This window comes from Lampetra planeri, chromosome 72 (genome assembly GCF_965212315.1).
Source record: "Lampetra planeri chromosome 72, kcLamPlan1.2.h2, whole genome shotgun sequence".
Lineage (NCBI taxonomy): Eukaryota > Metazoa > Chordata > Hyperoartia > Petromyzontiformes > Petromyzontidae > Lampetra > Lampetra planeri.
Window position 1 is genome coordinate 357979 of NC_136177.1, and position 17742 is coordinate 375720.

A 17742-nucleotide genomic window follows, 5' to 3' on the forward strand; every position below is an offset into this window, starting at 1 on the left:
TTCTGGTTAGATTTTATGTCGCTATTTCATTATACCTGATGATGATTGCTTGTGTTGCAATCGAAACGTCGTATTCTATTATTTAATTTAATTTATTATTTTATCTTTAGACGTGACTTAACCGAAAGAAACAAATAATAATTCCTGCAGTCACGAAAGTTCTAAAATTAAGACCGATTGGAGGAGTGGGCGGTGCCACTTATAAAAAGGGAGGGGCGGGGCTACGAAATGGGGGAGGGAATTCAGGAGGTGACGAGTCTCTGAGCCGGCCATGACGAAGGGTCGTTGCCCGAAAAGTCTCCCCCCCCCCCCGTCAAAGTGGAGTAGTGGTGGTGGTGATGGCGGCGTTTCGAGTGCTCCGTCTTGGCTGTGCATTCACTTGCCAGTTGTAGACCCCCACCCACCCACTCAGCCACGCTCCGCGTTCGACGTTTCGCGCTCCGCCTCTCTCCCGCGGTGTGATCCGGGAGATGTTCACTGCCTCGCCTGGTGTACAGGAGGTCGTGTGTAAGGTGTGTGTGTGTAGTGTGTGTGTGTGTAGGTGTGTGTAAGTGTGTGTGTGTAGGTGTGTGTTTAAGGTGTGTGTAAGTGTGTGTGTGTAAGTGTGTGTGTGTAGGTGTGTGTTTAAGGTGTGTGTGTGTAGGTGTGTGTGTGTAGGTTTGTGTGTGGCCTCAAGGTGCACATGGCCTGGCACAAGCGTCGTGGTGACGTCACCGCCACTTACTGGCGAATGGCGGTTGTGTGTAGGTGTGTGTGCCGGTGTGTGTAGGTGAGTGTATGTAGGTGTGTGCAGGTGTGTGGTGTGTGTGTGTAGGTGTGTGTGTGTGTGTACGTGCTGCTCATTCAGAGGAGGAGTTGGAGGCGCAGCTGCTGAAACTGGAGCGTGCCAATAAGAGGTGGGGCCTTACCATCAGCCCCACCAAAACTAAGCACCTGCCTGGGTATTTTGTACCATCGGACACTCCACCCCCACAACTCCCAATCGGTGATGGGGCAGTTGTGGAGAAAGTGGAGAGTTTCCCATACCTTGGCAGTGTGCTTATAACCGGGCTCCGGTTCAACAACAGAGGTCTCACTCCGAATCAGTAAGGCAGAAATATATTTTCATCGGTTGTGTAACGCTGTGTGAAAGCTACCTGGTCTGTCGCTCCGCACGAAGCTTCGGGTCTTCTCGGCCATGGTCATTCCCTCGCTTCTCTACGCTTGCGAAACGTGGACCCCCCTAATGGAACATCTTCGCCGGTTAGAAACATTTAGGCTGGCCTGCCTACGATCCATCCTGGATTTAACCAGGCTGGATTGTGTGAGGAGCTCACAAATCCTTGAAAGATCTGGACAAAGTCCCATCGGTGAGCTCCTCTGGCAGGCAAGGCTGCGTTGGCTGGGTCATGTAGCCCGCATGCCCAGCCACCGCATTCCTAAACAGCTCTTGTTTGGCCGGATAGAGAGGGCTAAACGGGCTCGGCACTGGCTAGAGAAGAGATGGAGCTGATGTGGTCCAGGAGGATGTGGAGCTGAGTGGACTTGCCGATGACTGGTACCAGCGATGTCAAGATCGGCCTCTGTGGAGGAGGCTCGTGAAGGACACTGCTACTGGGCAAGTTGGAGGCAGTCGCCTTGCAGCAACAGCGGAGGAGCGACGCTCACAACAACGAGCGGAGCGCCGGGTGGCTAAAGCACAGCAAGTTGGTACAGTAGGGGGCACAGGTGGTGTATCAGCCAGTCGTCTCAGTCGACCAGTGGTACCTGGGTCTGCCCCGTGATCTCCTCCCAACCGGCGTTCGACACTTCACGTGGCCTCAACGTGCACATAGTCTGGCGCAAGCGTCGTGGTGACATCACCGCCACTTAGTGGTGAATTGGCGGTTGTTGTGTGTGTGTCGGTGTGTGTATCAGTGTGTGTAGGTGTACATGTTCCGCGTTATAACGAGGGCTTACCAGAGGTGGTAATAAGGGGGATAAGTTATGAGATTCTTGGGATTAATAGGACAAGATAGCAATGATCTTAGCATTTGTGTCAGCGACCAGATCAGTGCATCACTCTTGACCACGAGTCTCGTGTCATTCTCAGACCGCACCTCCGATTAGCACCGTTGGCTACGTACGGTGCAAAATAAGTTCAGCATACATACTACATACTACACTTCTATACACTATACACTACACTATACACTACTATACACTACACTATACACTACACTATACACTACTATACACTGCTATACACTACACTATACAAACGTATCATACACACCGAAGACTCCGGGCTGACCGAGCAAGGGATCTGCAGGAGGAGATCCTCTCGGCTGTGAGATGTCGCGTAGAGGGGACGACGGATCACGAGGACAGGCTCCTGCTGCTGCTGCTGCTGGTGAGTAGTCCTCTAGCTGCACCTAGCCTGGCGCTAGCGGCCGTGGTGGTGGTAGTGACGGTCCCCGCTAGCGAGCGGCGCTTGTTGCTGGGCGCTGTCTCTGCGTTTGCTTCCTTCCCGCTGCAACCTCACGGAGAGAAGCAGCGGCGGTGCTTGAGTCTCTCACTGCACTGGGTTCCTCTTGGGACAGGAGATGTGGAGGAGGTGGAGGAGGTGGAGGTGTTCCCTTCTCTACCCGTGGAGCCGCTCGTGAAGCGAGAGGAGGAGGAGGAGGAGCCGGGCGGTGGGATGTGGCCACCCGTAAAGGTGGAAAGAGACGACGCTGATGACGGTGAGTGACCTCCCCTGTTCACATCCTTCTGGGGGCTGAACTTTGAGCAACTATTTCATCATCTGAAAGCTTTTCGGCTCTGGCAACGGAAAATAACGTTGCCCTGTTCATTTCCTCACAATCCATCATGCTGCGTGCGCATTGAAAACTTTTCTAAACGTAAAAGCTCATTTCTTTAGAACATTCTTTTTGTGTTTAGTTTGTTGTCCTTCCCCCTCACCTCCGACGAGCATGGTCGGCTCCGTACGGCGGTGCGAAAGTAGTTCAACGCGCACGCACGTAGACGCGCATGGAGAGAAACCATAGACTCGCACGGGGACCCACAGACTTACACGTGCACTTTGAAATAATCGAGATTGAAAACGAATTTACTTCGAACTGCTTGTTGTTGTGTTCAGTTTATTGCTTTAGAGCACGGTCGGCTATGTACCGTGTGAAAAATGTGTGAAAGAAGTTCAACACACACGCACATACATCGTGAACAATGTTGTCTCGTGCGTACATTTGTACAGAGCTCAACTCTTAATGTTTCGTCTCCTAGGTCAAGACCCTGACATTCATTTGAAAGAAGAAGAAGACTCTCAGTCTGAAGGAGAGGACCCAAGCAGCGGAGAAGAAGACCTTCAATCTGATGAACGAGACCTTCATTCTGATGAAGACGATGGTCACGTTGAACAGACCGGTGGCTCCAGAGGGAGGCTTTGGCGAGAATCATGGATCCCGCGAAGAGATGGGGCGACTTCGTCGGACGTGGCGGAGATTGAGGTGGTCCTGGAGGACGACAGGAGCCGTAAGAATTCACCGATCGACCAGAAGGCCCGCGACGAAAAGATGTCCCACCGGTGCTCCCTGTGCGGCAAGGGATTCTCCTGCCCGTCGCGCCTCAAGAGCCACACGATGACACACACCGGAGAGCGGCCTCTCGAGTGCTCCGTGTGCGGGAAGGGTTTCCGAAAGTCGTCGGCCCTCAAGAGCCACGCAATGATCCACACGGGGGAGAAGCCGCACAAGTGTCCGTTGTGCGAGCACAGCTTCATCCAGTCTTCCGCCCTCAAGAGGCACATGATGAAGCACACGGACGAGAGGCCGCACTGGTGCTCGGAGTGCGGCAAGGCCTTCACCGACTCGTCGACGCTCAAGAGCCACCTCCTGATCCACACGGGCGAGAAGCCGCACGAGTGCCCGACGTGCGGCAAGGCCTTCGCGCACCTCTCCAACCTCAGGAGCCACGTCAAGATCCACACGGATGAGAAGCCGCACCGCTGCCCCGTGTGCGAAAAAGGCTTCGCGGAGGCGAAGTCGCTTAAGAATCACATGATGAGCCACACGGGAGAGAAGCCGTACAGGTGTCTGTTGTGCCAGATGGGCTTCGTGCAGCCGTCTGCTCTCAAGAGGCACATGATGAAGCACACGGACGAGAAGCCGCACAAGTGCTCCGTGTGCGGCAAGGCCTTCACGGACTCGTCGACGCTCAAGAGCCACCTCCTGATCCACACGGGTGAGAGGCCGCACGAGTGCGCGACGTGCGGGAAGACCTTCGCGCACCTCTCCAACCTCAGGAGCCACACGAAGATCCACACGGGCGAGAAGCCCCACCGGTGCCCCGTGTGCGACAAGTGTTTCATTGAGGCGAAGTCGCTTAAGAATCACGCGAAGACCCACACGGGCGAGAAGCACAAGTGTGATTCGTGTGAGAAGACTTTCACGCATTTGTCGACGCTGAAGAGTCACAAGATGTCCCACTCGGATGAGAAGCCGCACAAGTGCGCGTTGTGCGAGAAGGAGTTCGTACACTTGTCAGCGCTGAGGAACCACACGATGACTCACACGGGCGAGAAGCCGCACCAGTGCCCAATATGCGAGAAGTTCTTTGTGACCACTTCGGCTCGTGATCGCCACATGAAGACCCACAACCTGCAGAAGCCGTACAAGTGCTTCGTGTGCGGGAGAAACTTTGTAGATCCGGCGAACCTTAACTTTCACATCAAGTGTCTTAATCACTACGAGTCTTGAATCCAAGTACGAACCGTTTAACGTTCAATAGCTCCGCTTTAAATCCTTGATTTCTTGAGGTGTGACAGATGTAGAGAAGGGTAACGGACGTTGGGGGGAAGTAAAACTACTGGAGGCAATAGAGGCTCGGATAGTCTTCTTCTTTCTGATAGCATTTTTGGGAATTGCAACAGATTACAAATTGATGTCGAGATCTCCCTCGGCAGGTCAGATCCCTCGTTGGAGGATTGTGAGGATCGCTGACGATGGATTTCTGCAACAGGGTTGGTTGTTTTGCCCCAAGGCTTCCCTCCATCGTGCTTCGGTGGACTTCTTATCGTCGTGGAGGTTCTTCGCATACCTGCCAAAACGGTTTTTCTGTATTCGAGCCGCCGGTGGTGGTGGTGGCTGCTTATATAGGTAAGAAAGGGGGGAGGGGCAAGGGTGGAGAGAGAGAGGGGGGGGGGAGGAGAGCGCTGCGTGAGCGCTCGGGGGGGAGAGGGCGACCTCTCCCACCTGATGATGATTGCTTATGTTGCAATCGAAACGTCGTGATTTGTTGTATTTTATTTCTAACTACGTGACTTTACCAAAAGAACCAAATAGTATGGATTCCTGCAGTCACGAAAGCTTCAAATCAAGATTGAGAATAATGAATTCTAAATATATGGCTCTCACTCATTAACACCATTCATTCAATCCATTCATCATCATTTACTTTGAGAATAATTAATTATTCTCATTATATGGCTCCCACTCATTAACACCATTCATTCAATCCATTCATCATTTCCTGTCATCCATTTGGCTTTCACCAAATTCAGACATCGCAGATTTTTTTTCCCCCCCATTGCTTCTTGCCTTCTATTTGATTAACCTCGTCTCCACCGTTACATTTGTTAATTATCTGTAACGTGCCTTGGTCAAGGCGCTATATGAATTCCGTCAAGATAAGGTCAGATGGCAGCAGCCAAACAATCTAAACGCGTGATGTTGTTCCTAAATATGGAGGGGGGAAAAGCGGAGAGACCCGGAGAACAATCCACTCGACCACCCCGGGCAGAGATAGAGAACACGACGACTATACAGCAGCAGGTGTCATCAGGGTCCGGGATCGAACCCACGACTTCCTGCGTAGCGGACGAGCGAGATAACGTCTCGCGTGAAGGAGAGCTTTTGTGTTTTTTTAAGTAAGTCGAATTCGTTGGCTGTCTGATTGTCTGCAAGGTGATCTTTCTAAACTATTGAAAATTTCACTTTTTTGTTTTACTAGCTGCTTTGTAACTATTTTTCAGAAGCGACCTGGCTGGGGGCCGTCCATAAATGACGTCACGCGATTTTGGACGATTTCTGACCCCCCCCCCCTCGTCACACGGCGTCACAAAAAGTCAGACCCCACCCCCCTCACAGGACAGCAGGTTGCCCACCCCTGGTCTAGAGACACTTGGACCAGGCAACGTATGCTGCGAAAGAAGTTAAACATACATACACTATACACTACACTATACACTACACTATACACTGCACTGCACTATACACTATACACGACAGCGCACTTCCGACTAGCACGGTTGGTTATTTACGGTGCGAAAGCAGCTCAACGTAGATGTGTAGCGCTGTAAATGGGCTGCGGGCACTTACCTGCAGTAGCAGACAGGGCCCATCAGGGGCAGTACCTCGCACCGGCAGAGGGGTCGCTACGTTCCCCAACCCCAAAGCAGGAGGGGGCTACGGGGTTTCCTGGTATCCCCCGAGACCCCACCCCTGGAACTCTCTGGAAGGAAGGCGTAGCCAGGGGCTGACACGCCTGGGAGCTGTATAAAAGCCGGACCTCTGGACGGGTCCGGTGCCAGTTGAAGACTGAAGCCCAGCTAGCCAGGACCCTGGAACTCGCCTGACCCGCCGTCCTTGTAAGGGCCGGGTCTGAGTGGGCCAGTGGTCTCGCCTAGGTCACCCCTAGTCAGAGGACCCAGAGACCGTGGCCCCAGTAGTGGGGCACGTCAGTCCGGAGGCGGTAGCTCCTTAGGCAGCGGGTGAAGGGGCCGGAACCCCTTCAAGTGTTAGGGGTTCGCTACGCGCTGTATCGTAGCTGTGTGTTAATAAACGTGTTGCCCCAAACGTTCGTCTCCACCGTCGTGAAACCCATCACTACAGATGCAACTGCAAGGCATCGCCACGTCTGCACGAAGGGCTCGTGCTGCAGCGTCTTTTGAAACTGGTTGGCCTGCACCAGAGCTGGTTTGCGACCGTGGCCTGGCGTGGTGGGGAGCTTTTAATATTCTCGAGTGTGGGTTGGGTGGGTGTGGATGTTGGCTGGGTTATGTAGCCAGCATGCCCAGCCACCGCATGCCTCAACAGCTTTTGGTCGGCCAGAAAGAGGGGGCTAAACGGGCGCGGCATGGGCTGGAGAGGTGATGGAGTGATGGGTGAGTGAGTGGGTGTGTGTGTGAGTGGGTGGGTGAGTGAGTGAGTGGGTGAGTGAGTTGGTGTGTGGGTGAGTGAGTGGGCGAGTGAGTGAGTGAGTGACACGGGCTAGAGAAGAGATGGAGTGATGTGGTACAGGTCTACAGGAGGATGTGGAGCTGAGTGGACTTGCCGATGACTCAAAGAATACCACACGTCCATACGGAGTACAGCTGATTCAATACGGGCAAAACAAAAACGTTCGTCTATTTGTTTGGGCTATGATAAGGTAGGGCACTGACAGAGACCCATAGAGATAGGGACCCATAGAGATAGACGATACCCATAGACATACATAGAACCCTATAGATATACATAGAGACCCATATAGATAGAGATACATAGAGACCCATAGAGATACATAGAGCCCTATAGATATACATAGAGTCCCATAAACACCCACAGAGATACATAGAGTCCCATAGAGACCAACAGATATACATAAAGACCCACAGGGATACATAGAGACCCATAGAGATAGACAGAGACCAATAGAATCTCATAGAGATACATAGAGACTCATAAATAGAGACCTATACAGATACATAGAGTCCCATAAAGATACATAAAGACCCACAGAGATACATAGAGACCCATAGAGATACATAGAGTCCCATAAAGACCCACAGATATACACAGAGACCCACAGGGATAGTAACAACAACAGCGTGCAGCGTGTCAGTGCTTCGGCTTGGCTCGCATCCATCGTTCCGTGTTGAGTCGTGGTTGTTGTAACATCCACTCTCGTTTCCCACCACCCTCCCCCCACCACCCCCTCCCCCCACGTTGCGCCCCCCGCCCCGCCCCCCAGGGCGCGCTCCGTCTCCCGCGGGGAGGTCCCCGCTCCGTGCGGGGGGGAAGCCGCCAGCTGCTCCTAGGGCCCCCGCCCCCCCCGGAGCCAGGTTCGCGACCCTCCCGAGCCTCCTCCTCTTCCTCCTCTTAATCATCCTCATCCTCCTCCTCCTCTTAATCATCCTCCTCCTCATCCTCTTGCTCCTCCTCATCCTCTTCCTCCACTTCCTCATCCTCTTGCTCCTCCTCATCCTCTTCTCCTATTGCTCCTCCACTTCTTCCTCCTCTTCCTCATCCTCTTCTTAATCATCCTTTTAATCCTCCTCTTGCTCCTCCTCATCCTCTTAATCATCCTCATCCTCTTGCTCCTCCTTCTCTTACTCCTCTTCCTCTTAATCATCCTCCTCCTCATCCTCTTGCTCCTCCTCCTCTTACTCCTCCACTTCTTCCTCCTCTTGCTCCTCCTCATCCTCTTCATCCTCCTCTTAATCATCCTCTTGCTGCTCCTTCTCTTCCTCCTCCTCATCCTCTTGCTCCTCCTCATCCTGTTCATCCCCCTCTTGCTCCTCCTCCACTTCTTCCTCCTTTTGCTCCTCCTCATCCTCTTCTTAATCATCCTCTCGATCCTCCTCCAGATCCTCCTCCTCCCCCCGATCTCCTTCCCAATCTTCTTCCCCATCCTCCTCAAGATCCAACCACTTCCTCCTCTTCCCGATCCTCGTCCCAATTGGCCATTGTGAATCCACGCCCCTCAAAGTTGATCCGAGAGGAGCCCTCCGGGTCTCTGCTGTGGCCAGGAGATGTTAACTACCTCGCCGGGTGTACAGGAGGTCGTGGGTTCGATCCAGATCCTGACGATGCCTGCTGCTATATATTTGTGTGGAGCTAGATGTTGACTACCTCGCCGGGTATGCAGGAGGTCGTGGGTTCGATCCCGACCCCGACGATGCCTGCTACTGTATATTTGGAGTCTGTGTGTCTTTCTTCCCGTGGTGAGATGTTAACCACCTCGCCTGGTCTGCAGGAGGCCGTGGGTTCAATCCCGATTTTTCTCCATCGCGCGAGCACGTCTGAGCGAGCGCGCGGGCGAGGCTCCTCCGACCCCGAGACTCCGGCCTCACGGAGCGAGGGAGGCGGCAGGAGGAGATCCTCCCGGCCGTGAGATGTCGCGTCGTAGAGGGGCCGACGAGCCACGCCGAGACGCTGCCGCTGCTGCTACCGGTGAGTAGTCCTCTAGGTGCACCTAGCCTGGCGCTAGCGGCCGTGGTGGTGGTTACGTACCCGGCTTGCTGCCACATATTTGGAGTCTGCGTCTCTCTTCTCTCGCTGTCCCCGTGGTCGTGTGGATTTGTCTCCGGGTCTTCCTCCGGTTTTGCCCCTCCGCATTTTAGAATCAACATCACACAGAGACACAGCCTCATTACAGAGAGACCCGTAGCCTCATTACATAGAGACCCATAGCCTTATTATTCGGAGGTGCGGTGTAGTGTATAGTATGTAGGGTATAGTACTGTAGTCTATAACACATTCCTGCGGAGGGAGCTGGTAGGAACGTTGGGTTGCTCGGTCAATGGCCAGGGTCAACGGCGGCGTGGTGTATTCCTCAAATATGGCCGACTGTGAGGGCGGGCACAAGCCGGCGTGAGTAGGTTAAACGTTGAGTTTTATAAGGGCACCACGGGGTGACCAGCACCTCCCCACCCAGCCCCACCCCTCCCACCCCTCACCCAGCCCCACCCTCCCCACCCAGCCACTCCCCACCCTCCCCTCCCCACCCAGCCCCTCCCCAACCTCCCCTCTCCACCCAGCCCCACCCCTCCCATGCACGACGGACAGACACAATAATCCCCTGTGGGCTGGTGTAACCAGGAGGTTCCTACCAGTGTAGTGTATAGTAGTGTATAGTATAGTAGTGTCGTGTATAGTGTAGTGTATAGTCGTGTAGTGTACAAGTAGTGTATAGTGTAGTGTATAGTATAGTGTAGTTTGTAGTGTAGTATGTAGTGTGCACCGTATAGTGTAGTGTATAGTGTGCCAACCGCGCTAATCAGTGCGTGGTTGGCACACTACACTATACACTATGTGCTGCACTACACGCCCTGATCATTTAAATCTCAACCACAATCATCCATCCTATTTGCGACTGTGTAAGGGGGGGGTGATCCGCGTTGTTCGTTCGCGATCCAATCGCATGACGGGCGGCATCAGCCGGAGTCTCCTCGCTCTGTTGCCGTTGCACAATGGGACAGGCCGGGCGGGGCCCTCGCCTCCGGAGCCGTGTGCTGAGCAAACGGACGAAGCGGGGTCTGGGCACGAGGGGTGGCGGCCGGTGAAAACGGAGAGGGAAGAAGACGCCCCCTGCGACCACGGTGACGACGGCGGTGAGTCGGGATGCCTCTCCGCGTGAAAGGTGGGAAGTTGAATTCCTGTCGGTAGGTGGCGTCTGGAAAAGGAGGCAACGACGGACGTGTCGGTGGTCCGTGACTTGGCGGAGAAGGCAGATCTGGCTGTCGCCTGATGAAGCTGGTTGTGATTACTGGTGAAATGTTGTACTCAGATTGTAAATGTTGTTGCTTGGCTCTCCAACGCACCGGTGTGCTGTACTAATACACTACACTATACACTACACTACTATACACTACACTACTATACACTACACTATACACTACTATACACTACACTATACACTACACTACTATACACTACACACTCATGCTGTACTCGTGACGAATTGGCACGTTCTGTTTACGTGACAACTTTTACAAGTTGGCTGTGTCGGGTGGTGGTGGGTTTTAACGACACATTTATATATTTACGCGGTCTAACCCAAGCCTACCTGTTAAACAGACAGAACTGTCTATAGCCTATACAAAAAACTAGAAACTGGATGAAAATTAAGATTAGGTGTTTTTTTTACACTTTTTGGCTGTGGTTGCATGGTTTTGTCTCCAGGTCGTCTGGTTTTCCCTCCAACATTTAGAATGAACGTCACGCATTTAGAGCATTTGGCCGCTGCTATAAATTTCCACGTGATGATGATGATGATATCAGCCACTTCGATGAGCTGCTATCATTTGTGCCAGTCAGACGAGCTACACAGTAGCTTGGTGAGGCCTTAGTTTAAAATAGATATTGTGGAGAAGATTAGCGGTGCGGAGAGGTCATGGCAACAGATGCCTGTTCGGACCGAGAGTCGTAAGTTCGACTGCGGCACGATAGATGGCGGTGGTGGCATCTACATCTGCAGAACATGAAGAACCAGTGGCATCTGCGTAACGTGAAGAACCAGTGGCATCTACATCTGCGTAACGTGAAGAACCAGTGGCATCTACATCTGCAGAACGTGAAGAACCAGTGGCATCTACATCTGCAGAACGTGAAGAACCAGTGGCATCTACATCTGCAGAACGTGAAGAACCAGTGGCATCTACATCTACAGAACGCGAAGAACCAGTGGCATCTACATCTGCAGAACGTGAAGAACCAGTGGCATCTACATCTGCAGAACGTGAAGAACCAGTGGCATCTACATCTGTAGAACGTGAAGAACCAGTAGCATCTACATCTGTAGAACATGAAGAACCAGTGGCATCTACATCTGTAGATCGTGAAGAACCAGTGGCATCTACATCTGCAGCATCTCGCCAGACAAGTGACCGCCCCTCCTCAGACGACGGAGCCTCTGACGATCCCCTCGTCGCTGACCGTGCCGCAAGGACTCTCGCGCAGTTCTAAAGCGACACGGTCAGCGGCGGCGCCGGGGGGTTTAATGATGCAACGTTTGTACGCTCGCGCGGCTCAACGCTGAGTGACGTTTCGCGTCTCTCTCTCTCTCAGCTCGCGGAGCCGAGGTTCGGATCAAGGAGGAGGAGGAGGAGAACGTCGCGAGCGACGGGGGAGCCCCGGAGAGTCCGGCCACCGACGATGACGGTGGCCGTGCTGGGAAGCGCGGAGAGGCACTGCGGCTACCGTGGGGAGACCGAGCTGCTGCCATTGCTGCTGCTGCTTCGGCTCCTTCGGACGCAGCGGAGATCGAGGTTGTGGTGGAGGATGACGGCGACGGTAAGTCGGGGCGTGGTAGGGGCGTGGTTGGAGCTTGGTAGGGGCGTGGTAGGGGCGTGGTCGGAGCTTGGTAGGAGCTTGGTAGGGGCTTGGTAGGGGCGTGGTAGGGGCGTGGTCGGAGCTTGGTAGGGGCGTGGTCGGAGCTTGGTAGGGGCGTGGTAGGGGCGTGGGAGCGGTGCGGTAGGGGCGATGTATGGGAAGGTGCGGATAGAATAGCGGCGGATTAAAGGCGTCATTTTTTTTCATGTTCACCATCCACCACTCAATTGTGAGTGGATCTCGTCCATTGCTCCTTTAAAATGAGTGAAGGCGGCGGCGGCGGAGCGTTCGTGACGGCAGTCGATTGGTTTGGGATTCGTGAGCGCTCGCCACGCCTGCCCAGATCTTCGGTGGCCGCCATCGGTGCATCGGGTGGCCGCACCAGCCGCGTGCCCTGGCCCCGATTCGGTCGACGGTCGACCAATCGGCTGCGTGGGAGGTTGAGGGCCGGGGGTGCGGGAGGTTCGGCCGACTACGGGAAACGTCGCTCGCAGTCCGCGCTCTCGGCTTCATTCGTATTCTGGGTCGCTTATTGCGAAACCGTTGATTGTGTCTCCCTCCCTCCCGTCCCCTCCCGTCCCCTCCCTCCCCTCACCTCCCCTCCCCTCCCTCCCCTCCCTCCCCTCCCTCCCCTCCCTCCCCTCCCTCCCCTCCCTCCCCTCCCTCCCTCCCTCCCTCCCCTCCCTCCCTCCCTCTCTCCTCCCCTCCCTCCCCTCCCTCCCCTCCCTCCCTCCCCTCCCTCCCTCCCTCCCCTCCCTCCCCTCCCCTCCCTCTGCCTCCCACGCGGCCCCCCCTTTTACAAAACAAGGTTACTCGGCGGGCCTGGCGTTCTCGGCGGCGGTGGCGGCGGCGGCCGCGGCGAAGAGGAAGCGTGTCGTGCTGACCATCGAACAGAAGTTCGAGATCCTCTCGCGCATCGAAACGGGCCACACGAGGGAGAGGATCGCGGCCGACTTCGGCATCGGCAAGAGCACCGTCACGTCCATCAAGAAGGCGGAGGCGAGCCTCAAGTCGTTCGTCGAGTCCACGGAGTCCTTCACCTCCTGCAGGCAGAGGAAGATCATGCGCGGCGCCCAGGACCACCAGCTGGACAGCGCCGTCTTCACGTGGCTCGTGCAGAGGCAGAGCGAGGGCCTGCCCGTGTCCGGCCCCATCGTGAGCGACAAGGCCAAGCAGCTCAACGCCATCCTGGGCGGCGACCCCGACTTCAAGGCGTCGACCGGCTGGCTGAAGCGCTTCCAGCAGCGCCACGGCATACGGCAGCTCTGCTGCGCTCAGGGCGGGCGGCTCACTGCCGCCGCTGCCGCCGCTGCTGCGGCCGCTGCCGCGGCGGCTGCCGAGGCGGAGGAGGAGTGGACGCGTTGCGACGGAGGCGAGCCCGGCTACCGCATCCTGGCGGACGAGGACATCGACGCCCTGGTGACGGAGACCGAAGCGTCGGGGCGTGCGGCAATGGACGAGGAGGAGGAGGGGGGCGTGGAGGAGGACTTCAATGGCGAGGAGGAGGAGGAGGAGGACGAGGTGGCGGAGAGCCCCGGCTGCGGCGTCTCGCACGCCGAAGCCGGCGAGTGCCTCCGGAGGGCGCTGCGCTGGCTGGAGCGGCAGCCCGAGGCTCGGCCGGTGCAGCTGGCGCTGCTGCGGTCGCTGGTCGGCATGGCCGCCGAGAAGGAGAGATCGCCGGGCGGGGGGGCGAACGGAGAAGCGTTGACCAAATAGAGAAAGAGACCTTCGATCCGTGGTTCGATCCCCCCTCACCCCCCTTGCCCCCCTCCCTCCCCTCGCCCCCCTTGCCCCCGTCCGCCCCCCTCGCCTCCCACGCCCCCCGACGAAGCTCGTCACGTTGAACCAAGGCGTTATTATTTATTGACGTGCCAGTGATCGATGTATTTATCGAGATCCGACCAATAAAGCTCCACCCCCCCACCGCCCGTGCCCGGCGGCTTACAAGAACCGTTCCCTTGCGACGGAATTCGGCGGCGTCAGACTCCAACATGGAACCGATGTCTCATTATCACATCCACCAGCACCACCACCTGCTAGTACTGGACACACCGAAAGCGGCTTCGGCCCGGGGCGTTTCTTGCACCCGGAGCCTGCGAAAGACGACGACAACAACGGGGTGACGTGGATCGTCGGATAACCGCGTGTACTGTACACGAATAACCGCGTGTACTGTACACTGATAACCACGTGCTCTGTACACGGATAACCGCGTGTACTGTACACGGATAACCGCGCGTACCGTACACGAATAACCGCGTGTACTGTACACACGGATAACCGCGTGTACTGTACACACGGATAACCACGTGTACTGTACACGGATAACCGCGTGTACAGTACACACGGATAACCGCGTGTACTTTACACACGGATAACCGCGTGTACAGTACACGGATAACCGCTCACACTGTACACGGATAACCGCTCGCACTACACGAATAAACGCGTGTACTGTACACGGATACCCACGTGCACTGTACACGGATAACCCCTTGTACAGTACACGGGTGGCCACGTGTACAGTGCTCCACACGTATGCAGCGTGTAGAGCGATGCCATTTTAATTCGGAGGAAAGTTGACGACACTTTTTTCCCCGTTTAAAGACTGACGCTGCAACAACATCCCTCTCCCTCTGAATGCGGCGAGTCGCGCTTGCTGTTTTAATAGTAATCACCATTATTATTATTAGAAGTTAAAGCAACCCCGACGAAGATACACGTGGAGATTGTTTTAGTGTGTGGACATCGCTCTTTGCTGTAAACGACGTTAAATCAAAAGTTCAAATGTGGCATGCAAACCCAACCCAACTCACCCACACAACACCACAAAGTCTCTCCATTTGGCAGCAAAAAACAACGCGCTAATGTGGACTACAACATTCAATAAGGGCCTGGCACGAGCGTGCTTATCCGCGTTACAAAATCAAACGCGCTCATGCTGGCCGCGGAGACCAACTGACAACATAGCAACGGGCGTCACCTGGCAACGGCGTCACTTAGCAACGGCGTCCCAAGCAAACGGCCGTCCCTGGCAACGGCGTCACTTAGCAACGGCGTCCCAAGCAAACGGCCGTCCCTGGCAACGGCGTCACTTAGCAACGGCGTCCCAAGCAAACGGCCGTCCCTGGCAACGGCGTCACTTAGCAACGGCGTCCCAAGCAAACGGCCGTTCCTAGCAACGGCGTCCCTAGCAACAGCTGGGCCTGCAATCCGTGACAGGAGCCTGGCGATTGAATAAGGTAAAGAATGAAAGAAGTTTTAGTGATTGAACGAGAGAAGAATAAGATCGATTTTGACCTCTTAAAAACTTAAAACAAATACTTCACGATTCTGGTGATGTGTGTGTGTATATAGCGACCGAGACAAAGAATCGGGGTCAGAATCTTGTCTTTATACTGGAGGAGGAATCCGATGAGCTATGAAGCGCTTTAATCACAGATGTTGAGTTCGGGGCACGGGGTCAGAACGTCACAACAACAACACAGAACTCACAAACACGACAGGAGTGCAAAGTGCAAGGCAGTTAAACAATCACCCAGACACACAGACACACAATTACACACACAGACACACCCAGAAACACACAGATACACACATACACTGAAAATCACCCAGCCATACACAGACACGCACACAACCATCCCCCATCCTAGTTTAGTGTTTGTATCTGTGTGTGTATGCGTGTGTGTCTTTGTGATTGTGTCTGTGTGTGTCTTTGTGATTGTGTGTCTGGGTGATTGTGTGTGTCTGTGTGTGTCTTTGTGATTGTGTCTGTGTGTGTCTGGGTGATTGTGTGTGTCTGTGTAGGTGTCTGTGTAGGCCTGGGTGTGTCTGTGTGATTGTGTGTGTCTGTGTGATTGTGTGTGTCTGTATGTGTCTGGGTGAATGTGTGTGTCTGTGTGTGTCTGGGTGATTGTGTCTGGGTGATTGTGTAGGTCTTTGTGTTTGTGTAGGTATGTGTGTCTGTGTGTGGCTGGGTGATTGTGTGTGTCTGTGTAGGTCTGTGTGTGTCTGTGTGTGTCTGGGTGATTGTGTAGGTCTGTGTGTGTCTGGGTGATTGTGTAGGTCTGTGTGTGGCTGGGTGATTGTGTAGGTCTGTGTGTGGCTGGGTGATTGTGTGTGTGTGTCTGTGTGTGTCTGGGTGATTGTGTAGGTCTGTGTGTGGCTGGGTGATTGTGTGTGTCTGTGTCGGTCTGTGCATGTCTGTGTGTGTCTGAGTGATTGTTTACCTGTCTTGCACTTTGCACTTCTTTCGTGTTTGTGAGTTCTGTTGTTGTGACGTTCTGACCCCGTGCCCCGAACTCGACAACATCTGTGATTAAAGAGCTTTATAGCTCATTGGATACGTCCAATATATGCAGTGGATCAACGATTACACAATGTAACACGATTTTTGTTCCTGGGTACTAAGTGTTATTTTCTAATTGCTTCTAAAAGTATAGAACATGGCTATTATTCCCCACAAACTTTGCTTTTGTGACCAGGACTTTCCGTGAAGGAATGACACAAATGCACACCACGTGTTCTCATTGAGCTAAGGTACATTTCAAAATATCACTGTCCTGGTCACAAAAGCAAAGTTTGTGGGGAATAATAGACATTTTCTGTACTTTTGAGGCATAAGCAATTGGAAAATAAAACTTTGTACCCAGGGACCAAAAAAAAATGTTTTTGTTACACAGCGTGTAATTAATCACTCATCATCATTCGTAGGAATATCTTAATTTTTGCACTTTCCTGCATGGCTTTAATGTTTCGGGTGTCGTGTATAATGCTTTTATTACACGCTTTCTATTAACTCACTCTGTTGTTGTCGTATCCTCAAATCTTATAACTCAATTTTAACCCACTTCCCAATGTGGTATCAACTGCAAACTTGGTATACTTATGGCATACTGATGACAATACTATATTCTATCATAAGAAATGTTATGTTTCGGCTTTGGTGTCATTGTCCACGGTCAACTGACGTTGGCTGTTGGCCACGGTCCCTTACGTTGTGGCAAGCTTCGGGGCCACTTCCTGGAGTCGTGGAGTTCTTCCATTACTAGTACGGTACATTTCATGAAAGCGTGTTTTTAAAATTTTTTTTTAAATATTACTTCTTTCAACGGTTCTACTTAAATTTCGATTTAAAGCTTTCGTGACTGCAGGGATTCATCTTCTTGGTTCTTTCGGTAAAGTCACGTAGAAGGGAAGTAAAAAAATAATAAAAAATAAAACATAATCAAAATTTCGTCCACTTCCCGTTGTCCAATCAATTACACATTTTGCACACGTACTTAGATCCGGTGACAATGCAATGCCTGTATCAAAATCGGCATCAATTCATCAATGAATTCGCTACTTTAACGCAATTTACATTTTGTATGGACGCCTTATTATTGCTATATATATTTGTGTAGGTCAAAAACGCCGCGGTCCCTAAACTGTGGAATCGCACAAAAAGCAGGCGCCACGTGTTTCAGGCGCCATTGACGGACTTCTCGACGACCGTAAGTTAAAGGAAGTTGTTAATAAAACCGTTGTTTAAAAAAACATTTTTTTAAGGAGTTTATGAATGTCTTTGTTCGTTGGTTTCTCAATCCGCTTGTCTTGGCGAGGGTCGTGGCGGTCGCAACGTGTTGAGTGGTGGCGGTCCACGCCTCTGTTTCCTTGGCGACAGACTCCAGCACTACATCACTATACA

At 53.4% G+C, this 17742-nt stretch overlaps 2 protein-coding genes across 3 annotated transcripts; both read left to right on the top strand.

Moving 5' to 3' along the window:
- Positions 1-326: 326 nt before the first annotated feature.
- On the top strand, positions 327-5119 carry LOC144737655 (uncharacterized). 2 transcript variants are annotated; one of them, XM_078620444.1, is made up of 4 exons: positions 327-512; positions 2072-2371; positions 2562-2702; positions 3244-5119. In XM_078620444.1, exons 2-4 carry the CDS (start codon positions 2314-2316, stop codon positions 4713-4715), a joined length of 1671 nt encoding a protein of 556 aa, XP_078476570.1. In that variant the 5' UTR covers positions 327-512; positions 2072-2313; the 3' UTR covers positions 4716-5119. The 2 variants fall into 2 exon arrangements, with proteins under 2 accessions (XP_078476570.1, XP_078476571.1); XM_078620445.1 differs by having other exon boundaries at positions 327-2371.
- A 2837-nt stretch (positions 5120-7956) lies between these two features.
- LOC144737665 (uncharacterized) lies at positions 7957-17593 on the top strand. The gene is made up of 5 exons (XM_078620476.1): positions 7957-8059; positions 8974-9170; positions 10199-10330; positions 11787-12011; positions 12859-17593. Exons 2-5 carry the CDS (start codon positions 9113-9115, stop codon positions 13764-13766), a joined length of 1323 nt encoding a protein of 440 aa, XP_078476602.1. The 5' UTR covers positions 7957-8059; positions 8974-9112; the 3' UTR covers positions 13767-17593.
- Positions 17594-17742: the final 149 nt, after the last annotated feature.